A 19,992-nucleotide genomic window follows, 5' to 3' on the forward strand; every position below is an offset into this window, starting at 1 on the left:
TCGACAGAAATGAAACCCCTCTTATTTTGCAAAACTTTATTTAACAGTTCATATCCTCAGTACATTTTAGATATATTTACAAATATAATTTGTGGACAGGGCTTGGGTTAGGGTCTGAAAAGCCTCCAGAAACCAATTCATATTCACTGTAGCCCTGGTCAGCTAGAATGATTGTCATGGCCAAGGTAAGGACATGTGACGTGTTTTATTAGTTATTATAGCAATCTAAGGCACCATTCTAGCCTACCGTCATGAGATCACTAAGAACAGTTAGCTCCGTATTCAAGCCCACCGATACAGAAAGGGATTAAAATAAGTGTCCAAGTCCTGTTTATTAGTAATATATCAGGACTGCCATGTATTGGTGGTGTCTGACTGGATGTGCCACTGCCATTACCTAAGCACATGCAGCGCTGACCACCGAACCACCATGGGTTTCATATTGAACATGTCTACGGCAATACCCTGCACTTTGAATAGATGAAGGTTTGTCAAGTCAAGGAGGGAAGTTCATAAAAAGCCTGGACGGGAAGAGACAGGGGAGGATAGAGAAAATGTATTTCCTTCAAGAATACCAAACCCCCCTCAGGACTATACAGTGAAGTCACCCCAATCTACAAATGTAATTCATTTCAGAAAGCTTTTCAACCCTTTTAAAAAGTGGAAAACCTCCCACAGTGCAAAGCGTATCATATTGTGATGAATAATAAAAAGGTTTGCACATGAAAACTAAAAACAGTTTCCCCTCTGACAGAGATGCATGTTAAACGATTAAGGGCTTGTTTGTTTAGTCAAAGTTACATTCTTTAAGCCTATAAGCCAAAGCTAAGCTCATTGCCCTCCAACTCTAGACATAATGTATAATATAAAGCCATTTCAGAGAAACCTTCTGGTTTATTAGCACAACAATCAGCCAACAGGCTTATTATGAGGCAAAAAATAAGGTCCCCAAACCTCTGTTTGGACAATTCAAGCATAGGGAATTAAAGCTTCTCGATACAGCTTTTTAAAAAATAAACGCACAAGACTGACCAAATCACATTGTTCCCGTCTCCATCCTTCAGTGATAGACTCAGTCACACTGCTGTTACAGAGGTGTGGGGCGCAGTGGTCAGAGTCCATGTTAACTTTTCTATTGCAAACTTCAAAAACACCATCCCTGCAACCTTTCACACCATGTTAAAAAGCCCTGAAACATTCTCCCACTCCTCAGTCCACCCCTCAGTTGGGAACAAATGCAATTGTCTGAGGTGGTTGGGGGATGAAAAGCAGAACCATTCAGAGCATCACAAAAAATGCCCTCAATCAACATCCATGTTCTCTCAACAGTATGGGGATCCCATGTGTTGTCCCCTAGGGCTTGTAGAGTACTAGAGAAGAGGGTTTCCTATTAGCGCCCAGGGTAACTCCCCCCCCCCAAACAAACCTAACTCGATTCCACATAAACCCTTACTTGATGGGTATATGCAATATAATAGTGTCACCTTGTAGAATTGGTTCCAGATTGCTTACACCGATCCAATCTAGTGTCTAGAGGGTAGGGACTAGGGCTTGACTTGGAACAGTGCGTAGGGCAACAGCACTGACTACCCTGCCAAAGGGCATGAGTCAAACAGAACCCAAACTAAAATACAGTAACAGATGAGACAATTAACATCCATTCCCACTACACCACCCCACCCACATCGGCCTAACACTGATTATATACACACACACGGTACAATAACACTTAAATATGGAAATATATTTTCATATAAACAGACAGCCAAATTATACATTATAAAAATAATTGAAATGTTTGTTTTTTTGCCAGGAGAGAGAAAGTATAAAAGCATTAGCTAGTGTGTTTTGGAGATCATAGGGCCTTAGTCGAGAAGCAATGGAATTAGCTACACAGACTGCGTACATCTACTGCCGGTTCAAAACTGCTCTGAGATGCCTGACAGAACTGTTGTTTCAGCCCTATACTTTGGGCGTTGTAAGTGAGAACTTCAAATCTTTCAAGTTCAGTTTCTGGACTAGTACTGTACACACACACACACACACACCCCCTTCAGAGAAAACTCTGAAGCAATTCTAAAATAAAGCTGATGGACCTTGTCTGACTGCAATTAACTAACATACACAAGTTAATCCGTTATGGGCTATAGTCATTCATATGGTAAGAGTATAGATTCATGCAGTCATTGCTGGGGGTCAAGTTATACCTCAGCGCTCAGGGTGCAATTAAATTAGAATTTGATACGAGTTAGCTAACAATTAAGTCTATATACATGTAAAACCGTAACGACATGTCAAAATATTTAAGGATAAACCTAAAGACCAGGAACTGAAAATTAATAGCAACAGTTAAACTTCACTGAACAAATAGTCACAAAATCACCAGCTTTTTTGGGAATTCCTACAGCCTTCAGTTTGTAAAGACAAAGCAATAGTCATTTCATAAAACAATCAGTTTGATTTGTAGACATAAGTGCCCCCTAGTGGCCCTAAGAAGAGTAGAAGTGAGGGAGGTGGGAGAAGGCGAGGGAGGTGGAGGGGCTCTGACCAGCCCTTCGGGGCATAGGGTGAGGGGTAAACCATAGAAGAATAGGGTCTAGAGAGTTAAGGCTGGATCTATGGATGCTGGGAAAAGCAGCCTGCCAGACAAATCCAGAATTCTAGGTCAGAGTACAATTTGGGTAGGATGGGATTACAGTTACATAGTGCTGTTCACAGCTTGGGCACACAGTAGGTCCTAACCGGTTTGTGTAAGTGCTCCCTCAGTCTATTCACTGGAGACGCCCCCTTTAGGCAGACCCTGAGACTACAGTACCCAGCCCACTCCCCACCAATCAAAACGTGTTTGATCACATCTCAGCGGGGACTCAAGTTTCCTGACATGAGAAGTAGTGAAGTCTTAACCATCATATAGCCGAGTGCATGTGCATCCTGGAATATTCTCAAACCAGAGTAACCCCCCCAAAAAATAGACATGAGATAAGTAATTACATATTACAAAGAAGCCCAAATGTATAAATTACGTCACACCCCCTGCCCCACCACCTACAAAACATCAAGTGTGAACAAAAAAAAAAAAAAAAGAACCAAGTGAAATGGTAAGTATGGGAGGATGAAGATGAGACCTTAAAGCGAGCACATTGAAGGAAAATAGAGATTTTCCCTGAAGCATCGTTTGTGTTGTATTTTTAATGGGTTATTTTTGTGTGTTGGGGGGTGCAAAGCTAGCGTTCTGGATGTGTCCCCCATGCTCTTCCTCTGGCTGAGGTGGTCCAGACAAGAAGGCTGGGCGGGGTGTGTGTATGTGGGTAAGTGTGTGGGGGGGGGGGGGGGGGGGGGGGGGGGGGGGGGTCAGCTGGACAGGAACTCCAGGAGTGCAATATTAACAGGCCTCTGAAGGGAGAGCTGCAGCCTCACATCTCTACAGAGAGAGAAAGAGGGAACAAAAATGTGCAACTGATTATAGAATATCCACAAAGCTATTTACTTATCTACACAACATTTGCAGTACACCTACAGTAAATCAACTATAAAACCAGTTTAGTTGCCAAAGCACTTTTCTCTCACCTGACAGTGCTTCGATAGGCTGGCTGGAGGGGTGGAGGGTGGCCACGGGGATCCCCTTGTCCTCGAAGGCCACCCTGGGCCCCTCAGGACCCCCGTCACAGTCGATGAGGCCCTGGTTGCGGCCCTCTGCATCGATGAGGGGCCGGCCCTTGGAGTTGACACCCAGGTCAATGAGCTCCTCGAAGCTCCAGGGGCCAGGCTTACCGTTGAGCCCTGGGGCCAGCTTGTTAGAGTCCTCGTTCAGGAACTCTGAGCCTTCTACCAGGCGACCCTTAGGCACTGGACTGGAAGGGGAGGGAGAGAGCCAGTCAGTATAAGGAAGGCGTCGAGTGAGTAAGTGAAAGAGACACTTAAAGCCAAAATAGTCCCACATCAGTTTCATTGTGCTTCATGTATTTGGGAGTGTGTGTGTTTGTGTCATACTTAACAGCCAGGGGCTCCTCAGCGCTGGTTCCGTTGTTGTTCTCCTTGTCGTCCGCCTCTGGCTTCCAGTTCACGCTGCCCAGCGGCTCCCTACGCTCTCCCATTGGCTCACTGCGGGTCAGGCCACGCCCCTCGTCCATGCAGTCCGTCTCCATGGCGACATCTCCGGTCTGGGCTGACTCGTCGTCTGCGGAGACGAAACAAGCAGATGACTCAATTTGTACACGTACACAGAGGGAGTGGTGTCTGTGCAAACAGACAGGCCATTCACAGTGTACACACACAGATGGTGGACAGTTACCCTTGGCTTCTTCTTCGTCACCCTCCTCGTCTCCCTCATCATAATCTCTCTAAACAGGACACATTAACAGAGTACTGGTCAAAATATCCATTAACAAGTAGGTGCAAGGACTACTGGGTGTTCTTATCCAAGGCGACTGACTTAAGTATTGGAGAAATTCCTGTTGCCATGGAGAGATCAGAGCTTGAGAAATGTGAACTCACTTTTTCTAGGTCCCCTTTTCTGGTTCTCTTCATGATCTCCTCAATTCGCTGTAAGTAAGAGTGACAGGACGTTTCATGTCAAGAACCGCTGGCAAATTACACCCTGCAGACACTCAATGTAATGTAATACAAGTTAATGACAGTCGATTTGATTGGACTGCTTTAAAACTCAAGTGTTGGTATATAGTGAGTGGATGTAGGGGGTATTTTCACTGAGTGTGCATACTTAATGTATATAATGAACATGTTACTGAGACCATAGTGAATGCATACAGTGTGTATGATAAAGTGTGCAAGCTGAAACGGTGATTCTCCACCCACCTTCTTCCTCTCCATGCGTTCCTGTTGGTTCTGGGCCATGACCCTCTCTCTCTCAATGCGGACCTTCTCTGCCTCAATTGCAGCCTGTGCCTCCGCCTCTTCACGCTGCGATTGGACAAACATGTTGCCAATCACACAAGCAGACAATCAGACAATCAATTAGATCAACACAAGACTAAAAGCATTTGTCCGTACCTCTTTCTGTAGCTCAGCCTGTCTCACGGCCTCCTCTACCTCCAGTCTTTCTCTGTCTGCCTCCGCCATAAGAGCGTCCTCCTCCTCTTTCTTCTTCCTCTCCTCCGCCAGCCTCTTCTCCTCCTCCAGGCGTTTCAACCGATCCTCCTCGGCCAAGCGTTTGTCCTCCTCCTTCCTCCGCCTATAGATAACGAGATATGGCCGGTCAATTTCCAACCCAGAGAGAGAAAGAGATTATAGTAGCCTCGTCTGGTTCCTCACTTCTCCTCCTCCTCTCTCAGAACTCGGAGTGCCTCCTCCCTCTCCTTCTTCTCCCTCGCCAGACGACGGTTCTCGGCCAGGATCATGGCAGCCTCTGCAGCCGAGTTGGTGCCCGCCATGGACTTGTCTAAGAGCCAGAGAGGAGACACACAATAGTTTAGTTCGACCAATCTTAGCTAATATATTGGTTCACTAATAACCAAGTTTCAAAGCATAGCCAACAAGATACAGGAGCCATAGCATCAAACACTCCATATAGAACTCTACTACTATAGAGCAAATTGAGAGGAGAATGAGAACTATAGGTTGAGAGAGGGAGATCGATGAAAAAGATGGAGAGAAAGACAGAAAAAGGTTGGGATCCGATTTCAAATGACAGTCTCTGTGGCTGCTGTTCATAAAGAGCTGTCTGTGTCCTACTGCAGACAATCCTATTGATAGCAGTGAGTCCCTGCAGCACACACAGTATCCATTAACCCTCTCCTAATGAGTTCTACAGTAGTAGTACAGGACTCTCACCAGAAGGGGGCACGAGACATCTCTAGGGCTAACAGGATGTAACTACGGCTGGGAGGGAGTTAATGGCTGTGCTGGTCCACAGAGAATTTACAGCTAGCTACAGACCAACTTTCTGCTGCCATGTCAGTTTCCCTTGCTAATGAACAGAGAGGAACACACTAAACACACTGGTGAAACTTAGGAATTAAGCTATAGATCATTTATATACATCAGGATGGAGGACAGAGCAGAGGCTACTATGAGCCAAACATATGTTCTTTATTACTCAGTTCACATATAGTACAGGGTTTCCAACCCACTGCTTCAGGGACTCACAGTACAGGCCCTGGCTCTCATTAGCAGACGAAAGTGAGTCTCAAGATTATGAGACTGTTGGTGTTTTTTCCTGCTTGATCAAAGCACGACAAGGTCCTTATGCAAGTGAGATTTTAGCCTTATGTCATGACTGTGGTACTGACAGAAGGAAATGGCTAACTCAGCCTAGAGAGAAATGTGATCTCAGTGAGGTTGGAGGTCCTCTTCACTCACCGTCCTTGTCTTTGGTCTTACTGGAGGTGGTATGAGTAGGGGTGGGTGTTGTGCTGGTCTGGGGAGCCTCTGGGGACTGGGGCACCACAGGCTGGATGGGACACAGGTCCTTTGGCTTGGAGTCCCTCTTCCGCAGGGTTGGGGGGCCGGTGGGGGTGAGGGCCGGTCTCTGGATGGGTGGAGGTTTGGCCGAGGTGGGCTGGGGGGACGGGGGCTTGGCCGAGCTAAACTGAGGGGATGAGGGGCGGTGTTTGATACCCCCAGGTGACGAGGGACGGTTACGTGGGCTTGGCCTGTAGAGGGGAGACAAGATTAATAACGGTTTTATAAATTATCCAACAGCTGAGCAATATCAACAGTACACAATTAAACACAGGAAATATTGGATATACAGTGCCTTGCGAAAGTATTCGGCCCCCTTGAACTTTGCGACCGTTTGCCACATTTCAGGCTTCAAACATAAATATATAAAACTGTATTTTTTTGTGAAGAATCAACAACAAGTGGGACACAATCATGAAGTGGAACGACATTTATTGGATATTTCAAACTTTTTTAACAAATCAAAAACTGAAAAATTGGGCGTGCAAAATTATTCAGCCCCTTTACTTTCAGTGCAGCAAACTCTCTCCAGAAGTTCAGTGAGGATCTCTGAATGATCCAATTTTGACCTAAATGACTAATGATGATAAATACAATCCACCTGTGCGTAATCAAGTCTCCGTATAAATGCACCTGCACTGTGATAGTCTCAGAGGTCCGTTAAAAGCGCAGAGAGCATCATGAAGAACAAGGAACACACCAGGCAGGTCCGAGATACTGTTGTGAAGAAGTTTAAAGCCGGATTTGGATACAAAAAGATTTCCCAAGCTTTAAACATCCCAAGGAGCACTGTGCAAGCGATAATATTGAAATGGAAGGAGTATCAGACCACTGCAAATCTACCAAGACCTGGCCGTCCCTCTAAACTTTCAGCTCATACAAGGAGAAGACTGATCAGAGATGCAGCCAAGAGGCCCATGATCACTCTGGATGAACTGCAGAGATCTACAGCTGAGGTGGGAGACTGTCCGTACAACAACAATCAGTCGTATATTGCACAAATCTGGCCTTTATGGAAGAGTGGCAAGAAGAAAGCCATTTCTTAAAGATATCCATAAAAAGTGTTGTTTAAAGTTTGCCACAAGCCACCTGGGAGACACACCAAACATGTGGAAGAAGGTGCTCTGGTCAGATGAAACCAAAATTGAACTTTTTGGCAACAATGCAAAACTTTATGTTTGGCGTAAAAGCAACACCCTGAACACGCCATCCCCACTGTCAAACATGGTGGTGGCAGCATCATGGTTTGGGCCTGCTTTTCTTCAGCAGGGACAGGGAAGATGGTTAAAATTGATGGGAAGATGATGGAGCCAAATACAGGACAATTCTGGAAGAAAACCTGATGGAGTCTGCAAAAGACCTGAGACTGGGACGGAGATTTGTCTTCCAACAAGACAATGATCCAAAACATAAAGCAAAATCTACAATGGAATGGTTCAAAAATAAACATATCCAGGTGTTAGAATGGCCAAGTCAAAGTCCAGACCTGAATCCAATCGAGAATCTGTGGAAAGAACTGAAAACTGCTGTTCACAAATGCTCTCCATCCAACCTCACTGAGCTCGAGCTGTTTTGCAAGGAGGAATGGGAAAAAATGTCAGTCTCTCGATGTGCAAAACTGATAGACATACCCCAAGCGACTTACAGCTGTAATCGCAGCAAAAGGTGGCGCTACAAAGTATTAACTTAAGGGGGCTGAATAATTTTGCACGCCCAATTTTTCAGTTTTTGATTTGTTTAAAAAAAGTTTGTAATATCCAATAAATGTCGTTCCACTTCATGATTGTGTCCCACTTGTTGTTGATTCTTCACAAAAAAATAGTTTTATATCTTTATGTTTGAAGCCTGAAATGTGGCAAAAGTTCGCAAAGTTCAAGGGGGCCGAATACTTTCGCAAGGCACTGTAGTTCAAACGTTTTCTCAGGGAGAGATGTGGTGTCTTACTTTGCACTGGGGGAGGGGGTTCTCTTGCTCGCTGGGAGGGGGGCGGGGGAGGGCGAGCGGTGGCGTCCCGCGATGTTGGAGGGCGAGGCGGGACGTTTCCCTCCGGGCGATGAGAACCTTTTCTCCTTCTGTCGTTCCACAAAGAGATAGTGAGAGAAGAGGAACGATTCAGTCCATTACGTCAGATCCTCCAAATGTTATATTTTATCATCCCTAAAATAACACATTGAATTTTTTTAATCTAATATAAAGTTACATGTAGGCTATAACATTTTATTCATTTCGTGTCATGCAGGGTTTTATCTGGATCAAAAGGGGCTTAGGTGGTGTGTGGGGCATGGGGGTACATAAATCCATCTGGTTTTAGTCATAACGGTTTACTCCGTGTTTATTTAATCCCCCCAAAAATGTTCTACAATTAAAAACACTGGAATAAGTCGGCTTGACAGAATGTTCAGGCAGCCCGCCCAAGCATTTCAATGGCCGAAAAATCTGTCATGTATTTTGTTTCCACGTTAAGTGCATAATGGCACCCCACCACTAAAATCCCTCATGAGAACACAGTGGAACACAAGTGGGTCAATAAACATGGAGTGACCAGATACCACCTGATCCATGAGACAGTCTCCCTCCCATGTGGTCTGTGTCATGGACAGTCACCCTCCCATCCCCACTGCAGCACACATCAGCCTTTAAATAATGTCACAGGACTGACAGTCACTGTGAAGGTTACCGTGTGGGCCTGTCTGTTTCAAATGCATCTATTTTTAAAAGCCCACGTGCCACGGGACGGGGGTCTGAAAACATGCTGATGGCGCAGCAAGTTCATCCAAAATTTGTGTCCAAAATTTGACTGGTACTGCACACACAAACCAAAATTATAAAATGCAACATATAAAGTGTTGGTCCCATTTTCTATGAGCTGAAATACTGTAAAAGAGCAGACATTTTCCATACACAAAAAGCTTTTTGCTATCAAATTGTGTACACATTTGTTTACATCCCTGTTAGTGAGCATTTCTCCTTTGCCAAGATATCCATCTACCTGACAGGTGTAACATTATGAAGCATGATCATTACACAGTGCACCTTGTGCTGGGGACAATAAAAAGGCCACTATAAAATGTGCAGTTGTCACAACACATTGCCACTGATTTGAGGGAGCATGCAATTGGCATGCTGACTGCAGGAATGTCCAACAGAGCGGTTGCCAGAGAATGTAATGTTTATTTCTTTCGACCATGAGCCCCCTCCAATGTCATTTTAGAGAGTTTGTAAGTACGTCTAACCAGCCTCATAACCACGTGTAACCACGGCAGCCCAGGACCTTTACATCCGGCTTCTTCACATGCGGGATTGTCTGACGGGGGATGCTGAGGAGTATTTCTGTCTGTAATAAAGCTCTTCTGTGGGGAAAACTCATTCTGATTGGCTGGGCGTGGCTCCCGAGTGGGTGGACCTGGCTCCCAAGTGCCCAGTCATGTGAAATCCATAGATTAGGGCCTAATAAATTTATTTAAATTGACTGATTTCCTTCTATGAACTGAGTAAAAAAAAAGAAAAAAAAATGTTGTGTTTATATTTTTGCTCAGAGAGAGAGTGTGTGTGTGTGTGTGTATATATCACACAGCTCTGGAAAAAATAACTGTACGACCACTAAAATGATCAGCTTCTCTGGATTTACTATTTACGTGTTTGGGTGAAATGAAAATGTTTTTGTTTTATTCTATAAACTACTGACAACATTTCTACCAAATACAAATAGTCATTTAGAGCATTTACTTGCAGAAAATGACAACTGGTCAAAATAACAAAAAAAGATGTCAGACCTCGAATGATGCAAAAATAAGTTAATTTCCATTTTTAAACACAATACTAATGGTTTAACTTAAATCAATATTTGGTGGAATAACCTTGATTTTCAAATCACCACTTTCATGCATCTTGGCATGCTCTCCACCAATCTTTCACATTGATGTTGGGTGACTTTATGCCACTCCTGGCGCAAAAATTCAAGCAGCTCGGCTTTGTTGGATGGCTTGTGACCATCCATCTTCCTCTTGATCACATTCCAGAGGTTTTCAATGGGATTCAGGCCTGGAGATTGGGCTGGCCATGACAGGGTCTTGATCTGGTGGTCCTCCATCCACACCTTGATTGACCTGGCTGTAAGGCATGGTGCATTGTCCTGCTGGAAAAACCAATCCTCAGAGTTTTGGAACATTGTCGGAGCAGAAGGAAGCACGTTTTCTTCCAGGACAACCTTGTAAGTGGCTTGATTCATGTGTCCTTCACAAATCTGCCCGATTCCAGCTTTGCTGAAGCACCCCCCAGATCATCACCGATCCTCCACCAAATGACGAGGCCTACCAGCCACAGTGAAATTTGGTTGAGGATCCGTGATGACCTGGGGGTGCTTCAGCCAGGCTGGAATCAATGTGAGACTGGTGGAGAGCATGCCAAGAAAGCTGTGATTGAAAATCAGGGTTATTCCACAAAATATTGATTTCTGAACTCTTCCTAAGTTAAAACATTATTGTGTTGTTTAAAAATGAATATTAAACTTATTTTCTTTTTATTATTCAAGGTCTGACAACACTGCATCTTTTTTGTTATTTTGACCATTTTCTGCAAATAAATGCTCTAAATGACCAATATTTTTATTTGGAATTTGGGAGAAATGTCAGTAGTTTATAGAATAAAACAAAACAAAGTGTTTCTTACCCAAACAGATATCTATAAATAGTAAAACCAGAGAAAGTGATAATTTTGCAGTGGTCTCTAAATTATTTCCAGAGCAGTATATCAGGGTTTCTGTTGGGAAAATGTGGAGCTTGACATTTGACCAGCAGCAATTTAATTCACCGGATATTTGAGAAGTTTACCAGACCCATATGCAAATCACATTTAGGTTACAGTAATTCATATTAAGGAGGATGCAACGATGTGCGGTTCTTCTTACTGAATTCTGATAGAATAACCGTCCACATCTTCAAAGTGCCTAACATTTACTTTTCCTCAGCCAACAAGATGACAAACGAATAGCAAAGTCACTAGCCCGTGTCAACCTACTGTCGGACTTATTAGACAAGTTAGCCTCTTCTATTGGTCAGCTTGTTGAGAAAGAAATGGACTATTCCAAAACAGACTCTGGGACAGTTGTGGGACAATAGATGCCAAATTCATACAACCAGTTGGCCTAGGCTACATAAAAATAACAGTTAAAAAGCAATGTCAAAACAAATCAGAAAGTTTAGCTTTAAAATGTTGATAAAATATTAGTAGGCTACACAAATGTTCATTCCATAACACAATTAGCAGGAAAACACCTCAAAAGTGCCTCAAAAGGGTACCGGACATGTGACAGAAGAAAATGGAGAAGCGAGATCTAATATGCAACACCTAGCATTGGTTGCTAATATGACTAGGATTATGCCTTTGGCTGCAGGACAAGGAAATACATTTTATATAAACTAAGTGCCTCCACGAGTCCACGGATATGGTGGAATTTGGCTAGGCTACTTTGACACAAGACATAGCTCAATTTATTTTAGTTTATTTAACTAGGCAAGTCAGTTAAGAACAAATTCTTTTTTACAATGACGGCCTGCAGGGAACAGTGGGTTAACTGCCTTGTTCAGGGGCAGGAGAGATTTTTACCTTGTCAGCTCAGGGATTCTATCCAGCAACCCAAGGCTTTAACCACTAGGCTACCTGCCGCCCCAATAATATGTGGTAAAACGTTTTCGTTTCAAACAATTAAGTATATGTTTTCAAAATGCCTACTGCCTAAGATGCATAACGAATATACTGTACACACACTGCAATTTAATTCCACAATTTTATTCATAGTAACCTATAGACCGATAAGCATGACCAGTCAAATGTATTTACATCGACTGGTATTTCAAATCAATTAGGCTAAATAGCTTAATTTCACAATGTGGTTTTTTTCCTCCCAGTCAATTGTACATTTGATTTATTTTCTAATATATCTACATCATTATTTTTTAAATCAGCCAAAAAAGCCAGTTAACGGAAACCCTGGTGTGTGTGTGTCACATGTGTGCCTGTGTACTTATCCTTGGTTTGTCTGAAAACTGCTTAAGAAAGAAACCATAAAAGCCAGAGAGTGTGCATTTAGTTCTAGACCATTTGTTTTATGTGGGATAGAAATAGCTTTCAAAGTTTCCAAAAGCAGAGAAGGCAAAGTGCATGCACTGTATGATAATTATTCTGTGAGGATGTGTGTGGAGAAGAGACTGAAAGAGAGGGATGGCTTCATAAGAGGAAGCGCCGTCACCTATCCATTTCACCACACAGAGTACCCTCCGTCCACACACACACACTGGAGAGTTACACTAGCTAATCACTCAGAGGATGAGTGCATGGACAAGCACACACGCAAAGACACTGGCATGTCTGCCCGCATCATAGAAGCAGCATGACTCCCTTTAACGTGTATTCTGGATATCACCAATTTTCTCTTCACATACCATCTCCCTAGCTTAGAGCTGTCCCCTGCAAAGCTTTGGTGAGATACCTACACGAGTGTCTTTGTCTCTCTCTGCAATCTCTTTTGTAGGCTGTACTGTGAACCATCTCTCCTTGAATAGGACACCCACAGCTTCATCTCCTTATCCTCTCATTTATCCTTGCTGATCTTAAAAACACAGACTAAGTCAAAACAATATAGCGGCTACCTACCAGGAATGGGCTTTCACCTGTCCAGTTGTTCATAGTCGGAGGAAAAGAGCAAAGGAGACGAGGAGAGGAAGCCACCTCAGGCTATTGAGACGCAGCCCCGGGCAGGCTCACGGTGTGGCCTGCTCGCTCTGTCGGTCTGTCCTGCTTTGCATTGCCTGACCCAGCCGCTCCAATTCACTACTGTACTCTGCCTATTGCGGCTCCTTTGTCTTTTTCTGAGACAATAGCGCTACTTCATATGCAAGAAGGACCATGGAGGAAGGGCAGGGAGGGAGAGAGAGCCAGGCAGTGGAGGACACTGAACCAATCAAAGAGCTTCCCACAGGCTCATGGAACACATCTCGAGGCCAACATGATGCTGCTAATGCCCAATGACTACTTAGGGACTAAATCTTGAATGCAGTATAGTTGCATCTTATTTACTTGTTTGGTAGACATCTCTAATGCAGCAAGAGTGAGCAACGACCTCCTCTAGTGAACAAAGCTTTTCCCCCAATGGACAATAAAAAAAGGATTCAATTCAGACTCGGTCTGAGCCATGGGATAGCAATGTGATCCTGAGAGAACGCCGCTCTCAGATCAATATCGTGGATGGATAACCCACAGGGCTGCTTTGACTGGCAAATCATACAGGATGTGTGCATATAAAACCAGTACCATTTGTCCACAGGATTTATTTTCCTGACACCGTATCATTGCAGGCTCGGAGAGATAGTGTTATCATGGCTTTAAGCACCTTGTCCCTGTAACTTTATCCTGGTGTCATACGGGCTTCTGGGAAAGATACCCCACACACATTTACATAGCATACACTGCCACTGTGGACTGTGTACTTACTGAGAATGCAGAGACATGTAGCTACTGTATTTCCACTGGCTACTATGGCGATACATTTACACAGTGGAGACACCAACGTGCTTAACTGATTTGCCTAGTTAAAATAAAAATGATCAGTTTGCCACCATGGACATGAACACACTAGCTACACCCAACCCTATCAGGCGTTAAAGTGCTCGGCCCTGCCATTCTTAGTGCTCGACACATGCACGAGATCCCATGTCCATTCTGTTAATAAGTCTCTTCCATACGTCCATTCTATACATGCTAATTCTATGTCTTCCATACCTCCATTCATGCCAATTCTGTCTTCCACATTTATGAGGTCTCACCAGTGAGGGGTCCACTTGGTCTGCCGAGGCGGAGGTAGGCAGGGTGGTGCTCTTCTGCCGGTCGATACTGCGGCTGCGCAGGGGTCCTCGCTGCACCGGGTGCAGGGGGCTGGCCGAGGCTGAGCGAGGACACAGGTGACACTCTGGTAAAGGACACAGTCATCGCAGGGCAGGGAAACCAGCCAATGGGAGCATGGGTAAAAGCAGCCGAGTTGGGTGAGCAAAGCAGAGGCATGGAGAGAGATAGAGAGATGGAGAAAATAAAAGTAGAAAGAAGATGGTTCGGGGGATAAGAGCACAAAACAACATGGCATATTGTTAGATTATGCACTGCTAGCACAAGGTTGGTTGTTGAAGCATCAGGGCTAGGCTGGCAGTGGCAGGGCTGGAGGGGGGAGACAGAGAGACTGGGACAGACTGACATCCCCTGATTGGTTCTAAAGCTCTGGTGCTGCACAAAGCTGAACACATTGACACAACACGGCACTGAGCACACCGCCACAGCAAACAGTGCACACAACCCACCACCATCGCAGCACAAGCTGACTGCACTCACACACTCTAGTCTAGAAGCACCGCAAATGCTGGAGGATGACGTTATTGGTTGGTACCCATTCGTTGAAAAAAATTAAAAATAAATTGGATCATTTCAGGCGTATCAGCATTTCCTATTTTAAAGAGTATTTTATGGCTTAGCCTAGTACACCAGTGCCACTACTCCTTCCACCTTGAATTCAATCCAAATCAAAACAGTAGAATACATGACAGAAGTCCTTCTGTATGCACAGTGTCAGCTACACCCTAGAGTACTCCAGTATATTTGGCTTACCTGGCTAGTCAATTTCTGACCCACATGGAGTAGCTAGCCTCTCTAAAAAGGGTGTTAATGAGAAAACCTGAGTGACAGTCTTTCATAGAGAGCCAGTGTAAGCTGGTCTGTGGTTTGGGACACGAGTTCTTACTACTGTAGCTGGGTGCTTGCTGTGTCAGATTGGGGGATTAGCAGTGGTAATCCGGAGGCCCAGGGATCTTGCTCACCCTGCCAGTCCCGACTCCCAGATATGCTCTGTAACTCATTCTGATAGGTTACTGAATGAGCAGCAGAGATAAAGGATGCGCTGTTGAAATTAACACTCCCTGTCCATAAACTGTCACTGGTGCGTCATGTTTCTGGGGGCTATAATTATTAGTCGGGAGGGAAAGCCATACCAGCTAACGTGTCTCAATGGGTTGTCGATACGCACCGCACAGCTATCAAATCAGCACCTCGTTACGACACTATGCAGCACATGGCAGGCCAACCAGGCCACTCAACCATGTTCAACTAGCCATTTCAGAGCATAGGGTTAATGGGTTCAGCCAAGGATATGTGATCAGGGGGTTAAGTCCATTAGGTAAGCGGAGGAAGAGCCTCTAGATAGGGATCAAATGACCCCTAAGTAGTATGGAAGACATCTCATAGCTTCTCCACTTCCTCATGGTGACGTATTCCCATGACAGCACATTAGATATTAACAAATAGCGTTCAAATCACCGGTGTTGCAAGTCAACGGAAGTCAATGACCTGGGCTGAACTACCTTTAGGTCAAATTAGTAAGACCAGCAAAACTGTGCATTCTGTAACAGGTATTCCACAGGCAGTGTACTAATAGAATAGAGTTGTAACAGGGATAGGAGCAGAAGCTCCTCTAGGCAAGTCCCCAGCTCCCTGAGATCATTACTAGTTACCAGCACACAACCACCACAACACTCATTCTCTCTCACGCAACAAGCACTGGGCCCACAAGAAAGCAGCTTAGTGCAAAGCCTCCAGCATGGGCCCTGTTTCCCAGGGCCCCATCCTCAGACAATTGTGTCTGAGCTAAATGCATGTGAGCAGTGCTTGTGTGTGGCGCCAATCTACATATGTATACACAACCTTGTGATCACGAGTGTACTTTTACTGTAAAGCAAGTTCTGTACCACTAAGCAAGCAGGGCCCCTCAACATTGAAATCACAGGACTATAGCCTTCAGCCACCACTGTACAGCAACCACCACCAAAAACAACAAGGGGGCACAGATTGCTTCAAAGGATTTGCCTAGCCAGCAGCAGGGGCCTGGGCTAGAGATATATTTCTATATATCTAGTGACATAATATGGTCCTGGGGTGGGGGGAGACCTGGGTGTTTTATAGCTATTAGGTAATGATGTAATGGGGGCAGGGGTGTGGATTTCAGGCTCTTATCGTATACTGTAGCTAGTGATATGATGGAGGCCAGAAGCAAGGTTGGGGGGTCCCTGTTAATTGCTGAGTCCTCAAGCTGTAAAGGGGGTCTCCTCTGTGGGGGTTACCTGGGGTGTCGCCTCCTTCGGCCGACAGGGCAGCGGCGCTCTTGCTCCTAGCTAGTGAGGCCTGGGTGGGGGTGAGCAGGCGACTGAGGAACCCTCCGTCCACGGGGCTCGCCAGGGGCTTGCGAGCTACACGGCCAGCATGAGCGGAACCCCCCCAAAAATGAAGGAGCCAAAACAAGAAAAAGAAGGAGGCGATAGGAGGAGGAGGGGGGGGTGAGGGTCAACACAAAGAAAGGGGCGGAATGGGGTTTTGGGGGGGGTCACCATGTGATTTCCACTCATAAAAGGAGAGAATAAACATAAGAAACCAAGCCGTGTCGCAATAGTCTTGAATGGCTTCCCTGTGGAAACCTAGTCCTATCACCATTCCACCCAGTGGTCATGAGGACAAAGAGACCAGGAAAGGAAGCCATGAAAAAGTATTGAGACAGACCCAGAGTGATTGTCGAGCAACTGAAGAGGACTACAAGTGAGGTACAATGAGGTCAAATTAAGGTGTGTCCCTGGTGCAGAAGGGATAAAAAGGGTGTTAGTGAGCTTAGTCCACAGACAGGAAAGGGTATGTGCTATGGGGTAGATAGGGAGGGCATGGAACATAGAGGTAAGGGCTCAACGTAAGAGTGCGCAAGTACTCTTAGGTTTCTACTGTACAGACTCGGTGCTTTGTTTTGGGAAGAACAAGAATTTAAAGTCAAATGGAAAATGACAATCTAAGGCAGTAATTCTATGCCAGGCCCACTGCATTTGAAAAGACAGTGGTGTACCGATCACTTATGCACGTTAACGGGAGACCGTGAGTCTGACAGTAAAAACCGAGAGCTCTTGATCTCATGCAATGACAGAATACAGTTCCCCTTTGGTTCCATTGGAAACCCAGTAACAAAAGGATGAAAAACAAAAACAGAAAGGTAAAAGTAAAATGGGCTATAAGCGCTGTTTCCTTTTTGGCACTTTGGATGAAGGGACTTCCATCGAGGCCTCCTTCAGGCTCCCTGACAGAGTGGATGTCTTTTTCAGACAGACTAATGTGTTAGAGGTAGAGTGGGCCAGCCCCTTCAACTGTCAGTCACAGAGCTCCAGACTGATTATAGGACAGGGTCATCCAGGGAACATGGTTAGGAACGGGAGAGTTTTCCCCTGTCTAGTTAATGAAGGGATTCAGCTTTTAAGGACAGACATGGATGTCTCGTTGTGGGATTCTTCTAACTCAGTATGAGACGTTCAAAGATGATCTTATTGACTCAAACTGAAAGGCTGAAGGATATTTGAACACTGCATTAAGTCTCACAAAACATCATAGCACACAGAAACAATTTGCCCTGTAAATGAGATGCGTATTTTTTTCTCTCCCCAACGCAGTTAAGCCAAAACCACGTCCCGTTATTCAGAGGAGCGTTCTACTACGCTCCCATTGGCTAGCTAGCGGTGTCTCACTCACAGGCGATCAGCGCAGAGACAGTGACCTTCCAAGTTAAGGATGGAAAGTGTAATTTAACAACCACCATAATGCAGGCCTATTATCATCATCATCATGATGTTTGGTAACATTTGCCCATGTATTTATTTTCAGAGTTTCAATGGGATGTAAAAATGTCTCAGAACTCTGCTGAATTCCCTCAATTTAAGGTCAGCAAGGTTAACCTAGGCTAATTAACATTACTAGCTCGGTATTTGAAGTTATATTATCATAAGTAGTCTATCAGGTGAAAGCGTATGCTTACTATTCATAATTCCTCAAATATTTATTAGCTAAATCATTCAGTCGAATACGCTATGCTACAGCCATTGAATCGGTCTGAGCGTTAAGGGATGCAAACGGCTAGCTCGGTTCCCGACATCATGTTTGAAAAATATACTATCTTGAAAATAAAAAGGGCAAACGTTATTAATCAGTGACTGAAATTTCGCACTACGGAGATATTCACTTCCGGACTTGGAGCGCTCAAAGCGTTGTTGAATGCCCCTCTGAATAACGGGCCGTGGTTTTGGCTTAAACTGCTTTGGGGAAAAAGAATGAACGCAAATGAGATGGTCGCTTTTCAAAACGACTACAATCAATATACAGTATGGACAGATGGAGTGAGATATGGTTAACACATAGGCATACAACACAGTTAGTAGTAGTAGTAGCACAGCATTTCAACAAGGAGAGTCAGTGGCCATGCTAGTGCTCTCTAGACACTAGCTACAGTGGGATGGCACTGACATACACCGCAGGGGCACGAGACCACACGTGTCAAATCCTCTGCTTACATACGTCATCTGCAGGGAAAACAACAAACCCATTGTGACCAACAAACAAAACATTGTGTTAGTCAGGAGCACAAAGGAGGTATTTCTGGTTTATAGCAGCTCCGAGAGAGAGAGCGAGGTTAAGACAAGATTATCTGGGAGCAAAAAAAACACAGCGGTGAGCAACAATATAGGAGGGATCTGTTCGAGAAAGATAAAGGAGTGAGGTGAGTTAGCGACACGAGGACCAGAGAGAGTCCCCGGTAGAGACCAGGGATAGATGGAGACACAGGAGTTGGGCGGTAGGTTAGAGGCTGTCGAGAGGCAGACAGACAAGTGTGCGCGGTGTTGGCTGGAAAAGAGCACACGTGTAGAGAGGGGCAAAGAGTGGAGGAAAAGGCTGGTTTGGAAGTTTAGAAGCACTAGGCTGCTGCACTTCACAATCACCGCACCACAACAGCAGCTGCAACTGGCTACACCTCCCCAGCTGGCGCATACAAATCAACGCTAGGAGCTGAACATTAGCGAACTGAGTTAAAAGACAAAATGTCAGAGGAGATGCGTGCTTGTTATTACAAAAAGAGGAGGTCCGAGCGATGCAGACAACGACGAGAATATAAAATAGGTACATGCTAGCCACCTTGGTCGTCTGTAGTCCCCTTGTCGAGCTTGGAGGGGGTTTGCGTTTTGCCCCCTCCCGCTCGTGTAAGGGAGGAGCTTCTCTTCTTCAGGGAGGGTCCTACAGACAGGAGAGGGGGGTTACAGCCTATAGGGGTCAAGCTCCCCTAAAAGTCCTCAAGAACAACATGAATGTTATTTAGCATTATTTTGTTCTCATTACAGTACAAATCAATTGTTAGTCGACTGTGGCTAAATTGCACTGTATGCTCCATGTGAGCAGAAGGAACACAGCCTTTGCATTGGTCATAATCTGGTTACTGGCTCTCTCTTGATAGAGAGCTACATGATGTCTAGCACCACAGTAGTGCATGGTGTTAGCCTGCATCGGTCAACTAATCAGTTCCAAGAAAACATTAATCTAGATCTAAGAAACATGCAAAAAACTAAAAGACTCTATATCAATTATCTTAAATATCTTCAGGCACTCGTTTACTGTGCTGAAAGAGGGCCTTCCCAGTGGGCACAGGTTGAATCAATGTGGAATAGACGCCGAATTGCAGTCTTT

At 44.8% G+C, this 19,992-nt stretch overlaps 1 protein-coding gene across 10 annotated transcripts in view; it reads right to left on the reverse strand.

Moving 5' to 3' along the window:
* Positions 1-21: 21 nt before the first annotated feature.
* The window catches only part of LOC139366226 (ensconsin-like), a 38,702-nt gene continuing 18,731 nt past the window's right edge, over positions 22-19,992 (reverse strand). For 3 of the 10 annotated variants that reach the window (XM_071103461.1, XM_071103459.1, XM_071103467.1), the window contains 13 exons: positions 19,447-19,545; positions 16,575-16,700; positions 14,241-14,383; positions 8,365-8,492; positions 6,319-6,611; positions 5,272-5,398; positions 5,011-5,191; positions 4,816-4,920; positions 4,495-4,542; positions 4,292-4,340; positions 3,991-4,177; positions 3,568-3,851; positions 25-3,421 (listed from right to left, as the gene is read on the reverse strand). In XM_071103461.1, the coding sequence (XP_070959562.1) occupies positions 3,414-3,421; positions 3,568-3,851; positions 3,991-4,177; positions 4,292-4,340; positions 4,495-4,542; positions 4,816-4,920; positions 5,011-5,191; positions 5,272-5,398; positions 6,319-6,611; positions 8,365-8,492; positions 14,241-14,383; positions 16,575-16,700; positions 19,447-19,545 (1,778 nt within the window). In that variant the 3' untranslated portion in view covers positions 25-3,413. Of the gene's footprint in view, positions 3,422-3,567; positions 3,852-3,990; positions 4,178-4,291; positions 4,341-4,494; positions 4,543-4,815; positions 4,921-5,010; positions 5,192-5,271; positions 5,399-6,318; positions 6,612-8,364; positions 8,493-14,240; positions 14,384-16,574; positions 16,701-19,446; positions 19,546-19,992 lie in introns of all 10 variants that reach the window. The other 7 variants (XM_071103469.1, XM_071103465.1, XM_071103464.1 and 4 more) reach the window with 4 other exon arrangements.

This window comes from Oncorhynchus clarkii, chromosome 14 (assembly GCF_045791955.1).
Source record: "Oncorhynchus clarkii lewisi isolate Uvic-CL-2024 chromosome 14, UVic_Ocla_1.0, whole genome shotgun sequence".
Classification (NCBI taxonomy): Eukaryota; Metazoa; Chordata; class Actinopteri; order Salmoniformes; family Salmonidae; genus Oncorhynchus; species Oncorhynchus clarkii.